We start from the raw sequence: 17,107 nt of genomic DNA on the forward strand, positions 1-17,107 counted from the left end.
AGAACACTGAAACAAAGAGCAGAGAAACAGAAGCATAAGTCCAGAAGTGCAACAGAAAATCCACTGGACAGAAAAAACTCCAGGACAAATACAAGGGCAGAGCTGACAAAAGCTTTCTTGGTAATTACTCACACAAGGGACAGGACATTAACACAGTTGAGATCAGGACGAACTGGCAACTACATGTCTAGAGAGCCTCTCCTAAATACTGCCAGCACTCAGCTCTAACACGCCTCAGGTGTGCAGGTGATTAGGCAGAGCAGCCGTGCACGGGGGAAGACCCGTCGCGTCCCAGACAGACAGACAAACAGATCAATAACACTAGGGAAAAAGGGAAAGAGAAAACACTGGGAAAAGACAAAATGCAAATCCCAACATCCATCCACTACTCTTTTTGGAAATATTAGGAGTTGGTTGCATCAAGATAAACAGTCGGTGAAGCTAATTCTTTGATGTTATGAGAAGAGCAGATTAATTTGAGGTAAAGCTCCACACAAATCTGATGTTTGCGTGAGTTCTTGGCATTTCCATCAAGCCATTTTCAAGCACAAAATGAAAATGTACATAAAAACAGTTACTGAAATGCATCTGTTGGCATTACTCTTTCTATAATTAGTATAAATTACTGAACATAGATCTTTCCAGCGAACTTTCCTTGTTCCCAATTTCTAATTTAAGTTGTCACGTTTAGAAAATGTCGACATATGGATGCCCTCTCTGCCCTTACAGCTGCCTCCTCCCCACTGTCTTCCCCGAGAGAGAAAACTTGTCTTTGGAACACAGACTTGGTATTAAAAGATTAAAAGTAAATCCTCATTCCACACTATTGTGGCTCTGATGAAAAGTGAAGTTCCCTTTGAGGTGGGATCTGTGTGCTGCTGCAGTGACCTGGGCCGTAGACACACTGTGTTTGATCTACTGTACAAGTGACTTACAGTCTTCAAATCATATGAATCAAACCATGTGACTTCAAAGCTGAATGTCTTCATATATGCTTGGTGGATTTGGCTTGGCGCCAGCACAATGTGTCTCTGACCTGAATCTATAAAAAAGGACCAATGTCCACTCGCAGGTTAGTCCAATAATGCTTCAGCGGTTGTTATTTAAACATTAACGTGTCTGCGTTTACAAAGCCGGGCGAGAACCACATGCAGATTAGACTAAATTAGAAATAATACTAAGTGTTTTGGTTTTGCCTTCGTCATAAAGCTGCTTATGACATTACGCAGGAAAAATAAGTGCCGTAATCATGAGAGCAACAGGCCGGTCAGGTACAAAGCAACTATTTAAAGAAGTGACTGGGCAGAAATTACCCGAGTGTGGAAAAGCACCAGTTGATGCACTGATATGTACATCCACACCCACAGGAGCAAGCCAGGTCAAAGCCATATCAGCCGTCGCCAAGTCTAAATAGCGGTCACTGAAATATTAGACCCAAAACATAGACTAACTATTCACTGACCTGCTTTTTCATGCCCCTTTGTGACTGTTAATGTATAAGCTGATTTCAAACAATAAAGAAATTAAGCCTAACCAACGTGCCTGCTCAAAATAATTCACCCTGCACAGAGAGCAGTATGTATCCTTTTGTAACATGTGAGAATTACATAAATCCCATTCTCAGCAGATTATAGCTTTTTTTTTTTCCACTTTCTTTCAGCTAGAAGAGCATTTCTTTGCATTCCTCCCTCTCATCTGGCTCGTTCCCATGAGAAAGTGTCGGCCAACGCTTGTGACTCCAGAAAACAGCCACAAAAGATATGACAATGCTCTCACGAGCATCAGAAAGTATTGTGCCATTCACAGTGATGTTCTCTGTGTGACACTGTGGAAGAGCTTCAGGATGTGTAACGCTGACTGAGAGAAGAGAAGAGGGAGGCACGACAATGATCTGCTGTATTCAGATCCACCTACTACATACTAAAGACGAACGCAGTACACAGTATGCACTACATCCTGAGGTACATACTATATACTGTTTTTCATAGTAGCTTGCAGAATGACACTGTTGCATTGATTTATTTTGCAGCATGCAGGGCAGGCTTAGCCACTTTCTGATTTTGGAAAGCGAAGTAAACAATAACACAAATAATGGGAAACCACCACACTCCCCTAACCCTAACCCTAACCCTAACCCTAACCCTAACCAATGCATGAAAAGACATGGGGTGATGGAGTTTCAGACACTGTTAGACGATCTAACAAGCACTTTAGGGTCAGAAAGAAAGGGGTGGAAATGATGACATCAAAGAACATGTTGCCATGCAGCATATTTATCTTTTTATCTTGGGTGGGACATGCTATGACTCAATTAGACACCATGCGGAAGTTTTGTTTACAAACCAGCTTCCGGAGTTACTGAGTAACATGACTGGGAGAAGGAACTCTGTTGCACCTGCTCGTGTTTGACCTCTGTCTCTGTGAGGAAGCCTGGCAGCGGAGTGACGGACTGTAAAACTGGAAATCTATTTGTTGAACCCCAGTAATACTTTACTCACAATGACTCAGTGGATTCCTAGCTTTTTGATCATCTGCTTTTGGGTCTGGATAGATTACTGTCTGATATTTTTGGATGGCTTTAGATAGAATCTATGTCAAACTCACTCACTGTGTGTTAAGCTGGAGCTACAATAAGAATATCTCGGCTTAGTATGAAGTGGAAGCAGGCGGAAAAAGCTGGTCTGACTCTCTCCTAAGTTCAAAAATACATCTAAAAACTTCTCTGAAGATTAGAAATTAGCATGTAACTACCCAATAAATGACAAATTCTTGTTTTTACATTGCTGTTTGTGTGCATTTTTTTTTTTTTTACTTTGCCAGCTGTTTCTGTTTGCCTTTAATGTTTATGCTAAGCCATGCTAATTATCTCCCAGGTCTAGATAAGGAATGATACCAATCGACTGATCTGACTCACGGAAATAAAGGGAATATGTTTATTTCCTGAAATGTGAAACTGTTCCTTTACAAAACAGAGCACTGTTGACATGGGAATTTGTGATACATCAAAAAAACAGAGTTCCCACAGACAAAAGATTTCTCCTACAAAAAGAAATTTGCTCAGATTTGCTAAATGTTCTGTTTCCGTAACAAAACAACGTTTCCCCGCAGTTTATCACATTATCCTACATGCAAACAACAAGTTCCTGTTTATGAGATCATTCTGTAATTGTAATTTGACCTTTCTAAGCAAAGATCGTGGCAAATATGTGACATCCAGACACAGGCAATAATTCTCCTTTTAATTGGGGAAATTCCATGAGAGACAATTGATGCTGATTCTGGATCATAAATGACTGGGTCAGCTGGGTTTACCAGATGGCCAGCTCCTCCACCATTGGCTCACCAGTCTCTCCAGTTGTGCCTCTGTTGGCCCCTCGTGATAGGAGGTGTGGTCATGGCTGAATATGGTATGATACAGTAACTCCCTGTTGGGGAAGAAGAAACACTGAGAGCTGGAAATGGGCAGTTCAGCCGGGCAGCGGTCCAGTTGTGTAGGAGCGACACATCAGGACCAAATCCATGGCCTGACCGAGTCCTCTTTCTCCCTTTTCTGTTTGATACAATAAATGAGTTTTAATTCTGGGAAATGCTGCCTTTAATCATAGCCAGCACATTCAGAGGCCATGCTGTAAATGAGCCTTGCCTCATTTCCTGAAAGTCATCCCCAACAGCATTGCTTTAAATAATCATTCCAATTGTTCTTGATTACAAATGAGGCTGTAGTAGACATTCAGTTGGGAGGACTATTCTTTTGCATGCTTAGGCCTTTATCTTATTTCTCTTACCACTGCATTCACTCCTCTCACTCAAACTCATTCATAATTTCTTTGCCACCATTAAGAAATTAGCTGTCTCATCAATATCTGTCCAACAGCAGAGCAACACACTTTCACTGTTGGCCTATAATCTCCCTGCTGTCCTTTCAAATATGGTTCTCTCTTTGCCGTAGTTCTTTCATGCTGCCTTTTAGACCTTTTAGAAACTGTTGTGGAGTTTTCACAGGGTCAACAGGTGGAGTTTACGCAGTTGTCATGGAAATGTTCACTTTAAAGACTTCACAATGTTGGTTAACAAGAAAGGTTTTACAAGTTCATTCTTGTCATTTACAAGTGCTTTCATTTCAGTTGTTTTTGGCCCCCTTTTGCAGAGCATCTGCTTTTTATTTTGCCTAAACGTGATCCAAAAATCAGCAGATATAAATAGAAAAATAATATTCAATATAACCATGACTTAACCCACAAGCAAAACTTTCAGTGATGACATTCTGCTTGTGTCTGCAGACATAATGAAATACTGTCTGAAAGCCATGTGTCAACATTTCCATTTGTCTTTTTGTGAAACTAGTACATGTGCTAAATGTTGATTGCCACGGAGAGATGAACTTTCAACGGAGCTGAGAACCTGAAGCACATCAGCTAGTCATAACAGCAGTGACACAAGCCTGAACCTGAAAAAACTTGACCCTGCTGGATAGATTGGATCTTTAATTCATCTAAATTAAAATCTAATAATCAAGAGATATGAACCAGACCCCAGAGTGTAAATAAAGGAAAAGAACATCAATATACAATATATGACTCATCTCCCTGTCATTCACTCTGTGTCCCCCATTGTACCAAAAGTTCAGGATGATTCACCTTAAACCTCTGATGAAGAACTTGACCTCTTCCTGGAACGTCATAAAAGACGACTCCATGACTTCAACAACAGATGAGACCATGATGCAAAGCTCAGCCAGTCACAGCATCGCATTTCACAACAGGGATCCCACATGCTCTGAGCAGTTAAGGTAAGCACAAAGGAAACAAATGTGACACCATAGCAGTGGTGTCGAGTTTTGACGCACGCACCAATAGGAGCTGAGGGGACTCATGGAAAATTGCTCGCCCTCACTCACCTAAAAACACTCATATACAGCAGGTGACAGTGTAATTATAACCTCCTGTAAACAAACATGGTGTGCACTGTCAAAACATAAACATAGACTTGAAAGAATGTGATCCCTGGCTGGACATTCATTTTGGCTAGCTCTTTTGTGATTGGTTGATAATAATACTGTACGCCTTCTCCTCTACAAACAACACTGTTCTCTTGCATGTGAGCACTGTTCTTTACTTTCCTTCTGACGACATGACATCCCTCTGATATGTAACAGTAAATAAGACAGAGGTATTTGGAAACTATGTAGAATTGGTTGCTTCAATTCAAAGTTTACTTTGCGGGCTAGTTTCACATTTAAATGCAGATGCTGCTGCTGACTGTTAGCTAGAGGCAAGGGGATCAAATCCTGGTGTTTTGTTTTATGATCAAATACCTACAAACTACATTTGCAACAGCCTCAGCTGTATGTTGTGTTGAGTGCTTATTGGAGAACGTTTGTCGGAAATCAAAAGTGTTTATAGTTACAGAAATGGTCAGACACAGCCTCCCTGCACCTGCTGTACCATGCAGATCTAAAGATGCCTTCTGGCAGCTTAAGTACATCTTGACAGAACCGCTATCATGACTATCAGCGTCCTGGTCTTGCTTTTCCAGTTTGCAACGGTGGGAACAATACATGCGAAAATAAAATCTGCCTTTCTTCTCTTATTTTTCAGCCTTTCTGTCTGCCAATCTTATCAAGACAAAAATATGTGCCTGGTGTTCAAAATACAGGCCAATATCGAGCAAACAGATGCAGTTTGGCTTCTTTCCTGCCTCAAGGGAAGACAAACTTTGAGCTCATCAGGGTAAAAGCAAAGATTTTATGCATGGCTTATCAAGTATAACCCTTACCTTGCGAGGCAGCTGGATATGCAAGATCACGGGATTAGGTGAGCCAAAAATCCATCTTGCCTGGCTTCAAGTTATGCGCTTGCTGCCAAACCACAGTCATTTCAGACCAGTCGGCATCCTCTGAGGAAGTACTGGCAGCTACAGGTGTGGTTTAGGTGTGACAACAGTGTGACTTTTTGAAAACAACAACTACAGCTCCTAAAGAGGTTAGCATAGATGCTGCTACAGCATCAGTTACATCAGAAGTGGAGAGTAATTCTTCATTAAAAGACAAGCAAAGAGCAGCACTGAAGGCTTTTCTCCATGGAAAAGATATTTCACTCTTCTCCTGACTGGCTTTGACAAGAGTTTTGCTCTCCTACTATGTCATATGGTTTGTTGGTCTGATTGGTTGAAATTGGCTCGTGATGGACAGATGGTTCATACAATTACCCACCAAGTATTTTTAAAAAGTGCCTGCCCTTTTCCAAACACTGTCCGTGGATGACTTCCCAGATGGTTCTGTGTAACAAACCATCTGGCACATTAAGTAACCCTCCACCACTCCAGTCTTTTATTATTACAGTACAGCACATCTTCAGCAAAGCATGATTCTCAGATCAAATATCAAATGGATTACTTGTTAAAACAATCAAACGTAAGAACATATTCCCTGAAAACAAAAGTCTGTCGACCTTTGTCCCTCTTGCTTCTCACATTCCTAGAAAATTTGGAGGTTGTCTTACTTGGAAACGCTGAGCATTCATGTGACCTCCATGCTTTCAGCTCTTGCCAGACTCCGGCTGGTATGCCACAGTCAATCGGGTGGCATCACATTGAGTACATTACATGCCGTGGGTGTTGGGAGGTCAAAAGCCACTCTGCTAACAGCGTTTCCACTGTGACCGCTGGGATGTGGTGAAAGGTTTGAGCAATATCCCTCAAGTAGCTCCTCTCTGACTTACATCAGTGCCTGCATGGACTGCTGGGATCACGTGAGGTGACCTACACCCCTCCCCCCTTCACTCTTTGCTGCTGATCCGCAGGGCAGCGGCTGATGTGGTGCTTGAGCCAACATCCCAACATGTGGTGATGTGTGCACAACCACCCTTTAATCTACGAGGCACGTGGCACCAGAGTAACCAGCAACGCAGAAGTGCTCATGGCGTGCTGCAGCAAATGATCTGGAAGCAATGATAGACACGCTTCACGAAGGACCTCGCGTCAAAAACATTTAGATTTTTAATCTCATTCAAGTTTACTTTTCCATCTTCACAGAACATGCACAATCTGATCTAGTGTTGGACATGCGGTAGCAGCGGTGGTAGAACTGAAAATTACCCGAGATCACACTGAATTCAATCCCTTGTTCCTTTTTCTGTGACAATTATCCTCCTGTATAGTCAGTCTTTGCTCTGTTTTTTGTCGAACAGGTTTCACTTTCCATTTTTTGTCAGTGGGGTTCCCCTGAATTTTGAGATTTGTCAAAGAGGATCATGTAGCAGTTTCAACAGTGATACAGTTCAGTATACTTCAGTTAAGTGTACATTCATCATATCAAGAAAAATCTCAAGTCGCCAAGGTAGAGCAGTAATCTTTTGAGAGTTTTTTTTGACGTCATCATCAGATACATTCACAGACCAGAATTTCTGTGTGTGTTTTGCATGGGGGGGTCAACATAGTATTTGAATTATCGAAGGACAGGCATGTATTATAACTGTGTTAGAAATGCAAACAAACAGAAATAACTTGTATGTACTAAAATACCTGTCAGTCAAATTAGGACCAATAGCAGGTTCCCATCCTGTGTTTTGATTTTGCTTGTGGGACTGTGCTTTCATTCACATTTTCCCCTCGGATTTTCCCTTTGAGCGGAATGTCCAGCAGGGCCCAGTTCCAAGAAGCAGCTTCACTGAATGTTCTGCATATCTGCACATCAAACCCCAGGACCCCCTAAAATATGAAATGTGGACGAAGACCTGTGCCGGGTTTTACTCAGCAAGGTTTCAGAGAAACTGAGTACGTAATCCCACCTCTTTTGTTCCTTAATACATTTGGTTTGGATCACACTAATCAAAAACTGTTCTTTTTACGCTTTGTTTTTTTAGAGGTTCTGGCAGGTGGATTTTGTTGCATTTGGACTGAGCCAGACTAGTTTGTTTCCAGTCTTTGTGCTAAGCTAAGTTAGCCATGAAGTTATTGAATCCTCAGAAAGAAAGCACTTAAACATATTTACCAAAATCTTGATCTTTTCCTTTACCAACCACCTAAAGGAACAGTACATCAGTGAAATGACAAGGACTTGGGACACCAGAGCAACATCAGCTGTTTGTGAACACCAGAAGTCAAAGCCATTGACACCAGAAACTACAATTTAACAGAGACAAGCTTTCAGAACACTGAGATAAACTATTCTCCGAGCATTGCAGTATGAACAAGCTCGGCATTCTGATGGGAAGATCCAGTTATGTGTGTCCGGGCTAATGCAAGGCGCAGGGTTATAATTTAATCTATTGTTCCACTTGTAGAGTTAAAAAAGCTTTACTGGCCAACCAGACGGTGACTAAAGAAGTCGTGGTCTATTGTGTGGGAGGCAGATGGCAAGAGGGTAAAGATACAGATGAAGTGAGTCGCCAAACCAACACTGGGTAGTATGTTTGCTCGTGAGGGGGCACAATAGCTCCATGTTCTCGGCAACACTGAGATGTGGGGTTACTGTGGGTGTTCTGTCTCAGGGAAAATGGGTCAGTGCTGCAGTGAGATTGACACAAAAACAGAAAAGAGTGGATATAATTACAACCAGGAAACATGCTGAGACAAATACCATAGTTGATAAAGATAAAAAGATACTCAGGCTGCCACAACAGCTTGAACAGGAGCTTTAAGACATCCCTCCCATTACTAACCTTCCAGATATTTCTCTGAGAGAGGGCAGAGGATGTGACATGCAATACTTTGTGTGATCCAGTTTTTCTGGCGTGATGGTTAAGTGGAACATGATTGAGAGAAAAAGCTCAGCAGGATGTTGCCACTTCACTGCTTCATGCACCAGCAAATGCAAATGAGTCATTACAGCTCAGGAATGTTGGTGGAATTCCTGATTTATTACAACTCACAATGCAACCAGTGTCGTACGGAGAGCTTTTACTTTATGCTGAAAGACTGGATTACTGCTGAACAATGTGAGGACATGTCTGAACATGTGTGACAACAAATACTGTTAAAAAAAAAAAAAAAAAAAACCCTTGCTGTGTTGTAATTTGGTCCACTTATTCATAAGCCCTCCAGTTTAGATGGAGCAAGGTTGGATAAATGAGCTCCTGTTAAATGAGAGTTGACAAGGCCCCAGGAGGCAAAAAACATTTTATTTCCCAATTGGGACATGATCCAAGATGAACATAAAGAACCCCAATCGATGGTGGACGTTCACAAGTTCCTGTCCTAATGTGGTTTCAAAGAAGAAAAGCTATTTTAATGGCCTTTATTTTGATAAAAGCTTTAAATAGGTTAACATGGAACAATAGCTTAGTTTTCTGAGAGGTTTCTCTGTGCTGCATTAATGTGAATGCCTTCTCTTTCTTAATCGCACAGACTTTAAGCATAACATTTGCATGTGTTATGTCTCCTGTACAAAGCCTCATTCCATCAGGACCAATAAGCTTGACTGAGACTAAGGCATCAGTTTGACAAGAGCGATTTGTAACCATAGCTTGCACACAGGTCAAAAATGGGGGAAGTGTCGTGTTTCACAAATAGCCACACTTGCATATTAGAGTCCTACGGGGTTTTGCATGGGTTGCTTGAGTTGAGTTAATTTGTTTGAGTTGGTGAAAAGCACATGACATAACAATGCAAGTCATAGTGTGCATGTTGCCAAGTTTGTGGAGCAACCTATGATTACCACTAAACATCTCTGAGAACCATAAATCCGTTCTTACTGAGGTGGATCACAGTAAAGACGCCAAGATGTCTTTCAACAGAAATATGACTGGCAGCAGTTTCTACAAATAACGAGTGAATTTATTTTTCCAAAAGGTTATTTACATTATGTACATGAACACACCCCCAAAATAAGCCACATACAGTAACACGATGCACAAAACCTCAGAATGGTCGTGTGCAATGAGATCAGGTATCTCCTTCAGTTATACAGTGTATCAATAATCTCTCAGCAGAAAGGCACACTTCTTGGTCACAACAAGCACAAACAGGCACACACACGCACCCACACACAAATACTGCACCTAGGAGAAATGCATTCAACATATGCTTCATCATGGGATGTATTGATAAATAACGTTGGTCTTGCAGTGCTTCCATTTTTTCTTTTCATAAATAAAAAATATTTAAAAATGTACAGTACAGTGACTACAATTGCTGGTGTATGTCCACTGGCACGGATCTGTATTTCTACATCACTAGTCCACACAAAGGTACATTCAGCAACTCTTCGGGCAATCATAACACATTTAGGTCTGCTCCTCGCTTCCAGCCTGTGCACCAGTTTCCAGAGTCCTTGTTTCCACAAAAAAAAGCAATGGAAACCTTCCTGGAGTACGGTGAAGCCCCTCCCACTGTACGCTGATCAATCTCTCTCTTGTGAAAAGTGCTCAAATTTAGAGAAGCCAGTGCTTCTCACAGATCCATGTTGGGTCCCCCATGGTGATGGTGCATTGGTTGTTGAAGTGTTGTGTTGTTACATGGGCAGCCTGTCAATCAAAAAAAAAAAAGTTTCATTTCCTCAAGAATAAATCAGGCTCACCATACGACAGCTTCTTCTGAAGGAAATATCATTTCATGCAACATTTTATCAGGTTTCGTACCGTTTTCTTGGTTTCACTTCCCAGCCATCACGACATTTCACAAAGGTTAGTGATTCCCCTGGTGAAATGTTAGTTTTTGCAGGGTCTTGGACACAGAATGTAAATCTGTGGACAACATGAAAAAGAAACGTAAGCAAATGTTCATCAAGAAAAATAAATCCTGAAGGTCTGATGTCTACACAGCTGCTTCCTGTACTTACTTCTTCTGTGTTTCTCCAGCTTTCACACGAATACGCCGGACTTCTAGTATAGGTTTGGGAGGCTTGGCGTTCCAGGCCCAGAACGTCTTCTTGATGTTTTTCCAGACAGAGTTCCAGGATTCAGATTCTCCCTCCCAGCTCAGACGGATCTTCAGCAGGTCACCAATATCCTTCTCAGTAAACACCAAGAAGGTGTTGGTCAGGTTTAGACCGACAATGCCATCGTGGCTGTACAGAGGGAGGTGAAATCGTGTAAGTCGGGTGGCCAGAAAACTGAATTCAGAAGTTTTGTGCTCATATCAGCCATTTCAGTTCTGCATTAATCAAAGCAAATTAGCAAAGAAGTAGTGAGCGACTAAAGCAAGCATCATCACATGCTGAACAATCTGAGCAGCTGTGTTGTTGTCATATCAAGCTTTTACACCCAAGGCTGTGACAAAGACTGTAAATTAGCATTAACATCTATGGAAACTTGAACTAAGCACACTTTGAAAAGGTCAGCTCAAACAAGGTTCAGATTCCAAATTTAGGTCAGAACAGCCGGTGCACTTCTAAATATCACTGGCATCCTGCAGGAAGGATTTAGATTTTGTACTTACACATCCACAAATATGTTTGTTGTATCATTATGGGCCCCGTACAGCTTGACGTAGAAGGTGGGATCTGCATTGTCTGACTGTTTTCTGTTGAACACGTGCATCTTCATCTGATAGTGGTAGCCTTAAGAGAAAATGCACAGAGTCAGTGTTTGATCCACCGTGGAACTGTGTACAGTAGGAGTTTATAGGTTATGAACAGAGTTATGATAGCTGCTTATCAGTTTTACTGCAGGAACTAAATGCCATAGCAGCAAAAGATAAAACTGACTGCAATGCATTTTATGGTCATATCCTTACTGTAACTCACCTCCAAAAGGAGTGTCCGCACGTGTCTTCAGGTACATCTTACTGTTGCGCCTCTTGCGCATCTTTCTGGCGTTGTAGCCGATGTTGTTGCAGCGGTTTTTGCGGCAGCTGAGGCAGATGCCCTTCTTGAAGCGATCGGGGCCGGTGCACTGGAAGGCAAAGCTCATGTGCTCCTTGTTCATCAAGGAGTCCACAAACAAATGCACAGCGCGCTCATGCTCGCACTTCATCACCTCCAGGAAATCTGGAGAAGAAGAAGGCAGGTTGGTATACTGTGTATGTTCAAACAGAGAACAAAAGGCTATGTATATCGCCAAAGACCCAAGACAATAAGCCATTTCTTAAGAACTTACTTCCAGCCACTGCAAGCACGTCACCCAGTGCACAGCCAGGCTGCACTTCTCCACCATTGGGGTAGATGTCAATGTCCCCAATTGGCTGCTGGATCCCAATGCTGACACCCAGAGCCTCTCGAGTGTATGTATGCAGAACATCCACAAATTCTGCATCATCTGGGGAGAGGCGCTTCTCCTCCTCCACACCCTCAAACATTGGACCTGCTGGGTCTAGACCTATCAGAAATAAAAGATGAGACAGGTGGTCAGTAAAATGAGGCAGCACCATCTTTAAGGAACGTTATTTGTTTGTTAATTGAGTCATGCTGCACTTAACTTACCAGTGATTCTGCCGATGGTCCCTCTTACGTATGTTCCTGCGTAGCCGGCTACATGAGCGCCTAAACTGTAGCCAATCAGGTGCACATTCCCCAAAGGAAGCTGCTCTTCATCCTATTAGAGAAAAGAAGTTGCAACACTCACATCAGCAGCTGCTACCATGAACACCAACTCATACTGAACAAATCCTGGTCCTCAGCCAGCGATGATCAGTCGTGCCTGCAGCTGAGCCAAGCTCAGTTAACCAGGACAGTGTCTACCGACAGTCCCTTCCATGCAACAGCGCCTCCACCATCTGTCTCAGTTTGTCTCCATGAAATAGTCTTTGTCTAGGCTTACAACTACGTGGCGGGTTGCCTGAAACTCTCCTCACTCGCCATTTGTGCGCTGGTTCAATTTTGTGACAGTCCTGCTGAATGGCAATTGTTGTCCTTGCCTCAGAAGTACTAAACAGGCTGTGATGCTTTATTTTTTCTAAATAGGTACTCAATGAGGCAAAATATCAGTTAGCTGTGAAGACAACATACCAGAAAGAAATTGAGCAACTGCCTGAGGGTGACGTGGGAGTTCCAAAAATGGCTAACGTTAATGCAACAAAGGGGACATTCAGCACAGTATTTCACTTCTTCAGCTGTGTTTTGATAGTTCTGTCATGCTCACAAAAGGTTGAGATCTCTTTAATAGCTGTAATGGAACAACAGAGGGGTGGCAGGTTTTATGGATTTGCAGGTACTCAGCTGCCTTTCTGTCACTCAGCATTAATGAATAAACCGCCAAGAAAGCTCAGATCTTACACAAGCTCACACACCCACATACACAACACCATAAATCATTTATAAACGTGACCGTTATGAGATCCATTTATAAATCTGCCCTACATATTAAAAGGACACCTTGGCTTTATGAGACCAAGTTACGCCAAGGGTGAGCAACAACATGCACATGAGGGTACTGTGGCATTCAGTGAAGTGTTACAGTGATCTGGGTCAGTGCCGTTGCATGTGACAAGTACCGACCTTTTTATTTGAGCAAGCTAAATAGTGACCCAAAGGTGCCTTTGCACGAATTGATCATTCAGACTGACTCAAATGTGGATTCCAAAGAGGAAAACTAAGATACCTTCACAATTGTTTAAAGAGTGTAAATGACTACACACCTGAAGCCAGTTGAGCATGGTGGCAATATCCAGGCCAACGCTGCGTGTGTAGTTGACTGCATCGGGGTACAGCTGCTGAGCCATTGAGATCCAATCAACGACAACCACATTGGCCTCCATTTCACGCTGCATCACTGCAGAGACCAGCTTGTGCATCCAGCTTTCGAACATCCCGCTCATCTGTGAGAGAAAGACACCAGGAATCATTAATTCATCCGTTCATTCATTCATTCAGACAGACTGCATTAACCTGGTGACCTCTCTCTGATACTCTGCGCTCCGTTGCCTCACATTCACATGATAAATTCCAGCAGTCATCAGCACACTCTGGCTGGAGAGGACACATCCATCCATGCAGCACAGAGGCCCCCTTCACTCAGAGGTGAGGGTCATAGGAGTGACCCAATCTAGATAGGGAGGATACAAAATATCAGCTCATGTACCGTCCAGCCATGGATGATGAAGATTGTCTTGGCTGTAGCGTTGAAGCCACACTCCTCCAGACACCCCTTCTTGCCGGCCTGCAGGTAGCAACCCTCTTGGTCCAGATCTAAACTCTTCCTCATGTTGTACTTAATGCCATCTGTTGAAAACTCATCCAATCCACTGTCATCACCTGAGGGGAAATGAAAACAAAGAGTGAGAAAATGCTCTGATCAAATTTAGTTCTCTCCAGCTCTACTGATGTCGGCAATCTGTTAAGGAAAAAGAATAATCTGCCGAAAATGATTCAATTTCAAAACGCACCGTCGAGCGGTGCATCTGCTACAATAATTCAGGCGGTTCGCACCGGAGACGCCGCCATCACCCAACTTTCTCTCCTTTTATTTCATCTTCTCTGTGACACACTTGCAGCCAGAGCTCGTGTAATTATATCTGACTTTTAACATACTGTGCTATCACGCCTGGAGCTAAAACGGTACAATTAACGCATTTGACTGATGTAAGAAGCGCTCAGGGGGTGCTGACAGTTCATCCACAGATTTTAGGAAGAAAATCAGAATTATTGAAATGATAATAAGAATAAAAGGGTCATTTTAAGATTGCGCTGCTCAAGCAGATGTTTAATAGAAGACATGCGGTGTCTTTGTGTTTGATTCCTGGCGGCAGGATTGGATGAAATAACCAGTCTGGATCAATGCCACCAAGCAGAGCAGAAACGTCAGATGTGATTTCAAAGCATGAGCTCAACGCCCTTTAGTGATGGGCCACACGGACCAAAATGACTTCAGCTGGGTAGTGAGAGAGCTGGTGAGGGGTCCGTGGTAAAACGCGGATTCAGCGGAACATCTTTTCAAATAGTTCACACAGACGTGGCGTGGCCCGTCTTCCACTTGGAGCTTCCAAGACTCCTGCTGCTCGCCCAAAAAAGGACACGTCGCAGTTTCACAAATCCATCCCCGTTTTTCTGACTCACTTTGCCCGCCACACTTGTTCGCTTTTGTTAATTTCACTCAAATAGACCAAAAATGCGCATTAATTAAACAGATTATTGAGAAGAAATTTGAGCTGTGGGCTACTTAATCTAGCTTTCCTCATTCGCAGATTTTCACAATCGCGTGTCTTTGAGCGACTTTATATATGTGATGTTAGATTCTGACACTTCGCTTTGAGGCTGGCAGATAAATAAATGATAGAAATGGATGAACAATGGACACAAAGCCGCTTCTTACCTTTAAGAACAGCATTTTCCCCATGAGCGGACGAGAAGAGCGCAGCGGCACATTGCAGGAAAATCCACAGTGAAACGGCTTTATGATTCATTTCTCAGCCACAGACGATTGTGGAGAAATTAAACGCTTCCTGGAAATACAAAATATATTTTTGTCTTGCTGCTGGTAGCGCGGCGGGATGGTAGGTGAGAGAGTTTACATCCAGTGGTGACAAAGAAGAACAGAGCCGGCGGTGCGTTTTTGGTGCGCGTCTGTGAAAGCGCCGCTCGAAGAATTGTATGAACTCGCATCAACTGTGTGATTAGAGTTTTAAATAGTTTCCCCTTTTCAGTCATCTGATCATCGGCTGATCTATCGTGGATCTTATTGGTCAAGCCCCCATTTGTTTACGTTGAAAGGCGTGGCAAAGCTGAATGAAGTCGTAGTAGGTTTCTCACGTTGCGCGTTTTAACCCTTGTGGGGTGTGTCGCAAGCCGCCATAAACCATATCCAGTAGCACAGTATTGGCATGAAGGTCATCTGGCTCACACCTTTGTTGCCTAACCGGATTGAAACTACGCACAAAAACAATCAATAAACAGTCTTTAAGCTTATAAGACGCTCTGGCATGAGGAGACGCCTCTAGAGAATGACTTTCCGTTTTTAAGTCCGACAGTAATATAAACAATAAAAAAGATACCCCATTTCTCATTATCATATATGGGAAACCCACAACCCCCTCTGCGCGACGATGGGAATATATAAAAGGCTCCGACCCGGGTGTGTGTGGGGGGATGGCGAGCGCCCCCGCCTCCCAACGCATCGTCCCCTCTGCCTGGCGCGCTGCCAAACCATCAGCTTAGCTCACCGGCCGGTTTCAATTGATGAGGCGAAGAATGGGCGCACTCACGCAAGGGTCTCCGCTACAATAACACCACTGTTTTGTGTACATACATCAGCGCCCACTACCCAGCAGGAAGCGTCACCTGCCACCCCCGCAGCCCCTGGTACCTGGTGTCCAAACAGCTTTTACGCATCTCTCAAAACAAAGTCATGGTGCTGATCCAGTGTGCAGGTCAGTGGTGAGGTCAACAAGCCATGAAGACACTTAACTCTTTCAGTGGTTGTAAGTCTCCTCAGGCTCTTTGTCATGGTCTCTATTAGGAGTTATTCCTCAGTTTGATCAGCAGTGTATTCAGTTTAGAGTTAAAGATTATAGTCCTGCTTTTAGCTTTTATCTGATTTATTTTACTCTTGTTTCTTGGTTTTTGTGTTTTATGTGATTTGTCTGCTACAAGACTGAAATGTCTATTTCTAGCTTCAGTGTGACTTGATTAGACAACTATGCTTTTTTAAAAACCAAAGTATCAATATTGAAAATGTCTTTTTTTTTTTTTTTTTAAAGGAGGAGAGTGAGGCATTGCGTGTTAAAGGAGCATCCAAAATAACTTGCTCTATTTTTACTGGGGTATTAATATCCATTCTGTATGCTTGTGAGAACATAGCATACAGAATGGATATTAATACATAGCTGCATCTGGAGAGGGGGCATTAGAGTTCAAATGATGAGGTGATGCAAAGCAACATAGAGCGTAAAATCCATCCTGCTCACTCACTCGGATGATCTCTGGGGGATGGCAGTCATTGCATCACAGAGTGTGGTGTGCATTTCAAAATTATAGAAGATCTTTGAAGAGATAATCACAGTGGCAGTCCTCAAGGACACAGTCAATTGTAATCCACATGGGACTCAAAATTTATAATTCCTAATAATATAAGGTCCTGCCTACCACTAATGTTTCAATAGACAGTCACAAATTTAGCCATGATTTCAAAGGAATCATTCTGGCTTGTGACAAAACTGCTTTCTGCTGTTTGAATTTCCATCACATCCTCCTTTCATTTCTGTTCTTTACGGCCTCAGTGATGAAAATCCTGTCGTT

At 42.7% G+C, this 17,107-nt stretch overlaps 1 protein-coding gene across 1 annotated transcript; it reads right to left on the bottom strand.

The window, feature by feature from the left end:
- Positions 1-9,100: 9,100 nt before the first annotated feature.
- On the bottom strand, positions 9,101-15,514 carry lipg (lipase, endothelial). The gene is made up of 10 exons (XM_070964146.1): positions 15,186-15,514; positions 13,956-14,128; positions 13,513-13,692; positions 12,359-12,470; positions 12,036-12,254; positions 11,684-11,926; positions 11,377-11,497; positions 10,778-11,005; positions 10,578-10,682; positions 9,101-10,463 (listed from the first exon to the last, which is right to left on the bottom strand). Exons 1-10 carry the CDS (start codon positions 15,274-15,276, stop codon positions 10,451-10,453), a joined length of 1,485 nt encoding a protein of 494 aa, XP_070820247.1. The 5' UTR covers positions 15,277-15,514; the 3' UTR covers positions 9,101-10,450.
- Positions 15,515-17,107: the final 1,593 nt, after the last annotated feature.

This window comes from Chaetodon trifascialis, chromosome 6, assembly GCF_039877785.1.
Source record: "Chaetodon trifascialis isolate fChaTrf1 chromosome 6, fChaTrf1.hap1, whole genome shotgun sequence".
NCBI classification, from domain to species: Eukaryota; Metazoa; Chordata; class Actinopteri; order Chaetodontiformes; family Chaetodontidae; genus Chaetodon; species Chaetodon trifascialis.

Excerpts from the sequence above, each read along its gene's own strand:
- lipg (XM_070964146.1), bottom strand. The coding sequence starts at position 15,276 with ATGAATCATAAAGCCGTTTCACTGTGGATTTTCCTGCAATGTGCCGCT. Across the intron at positions 11,927-12,035 it reads CGTGCTTGCAGTGGCTGGAA|ATTTCCTGGAGGTGATGAAG; the intron begins GTAAGTTCTTAA and ends CTTCTTCTCCAG. Across the intron at positions 10,683-10,777 it reads GCTGGAGAAACACAGAAGAA|ATTTACATTCTGTGTCCAAG; the intron begins GTAAGTACAGGA and ends TGTTGTCCACAG.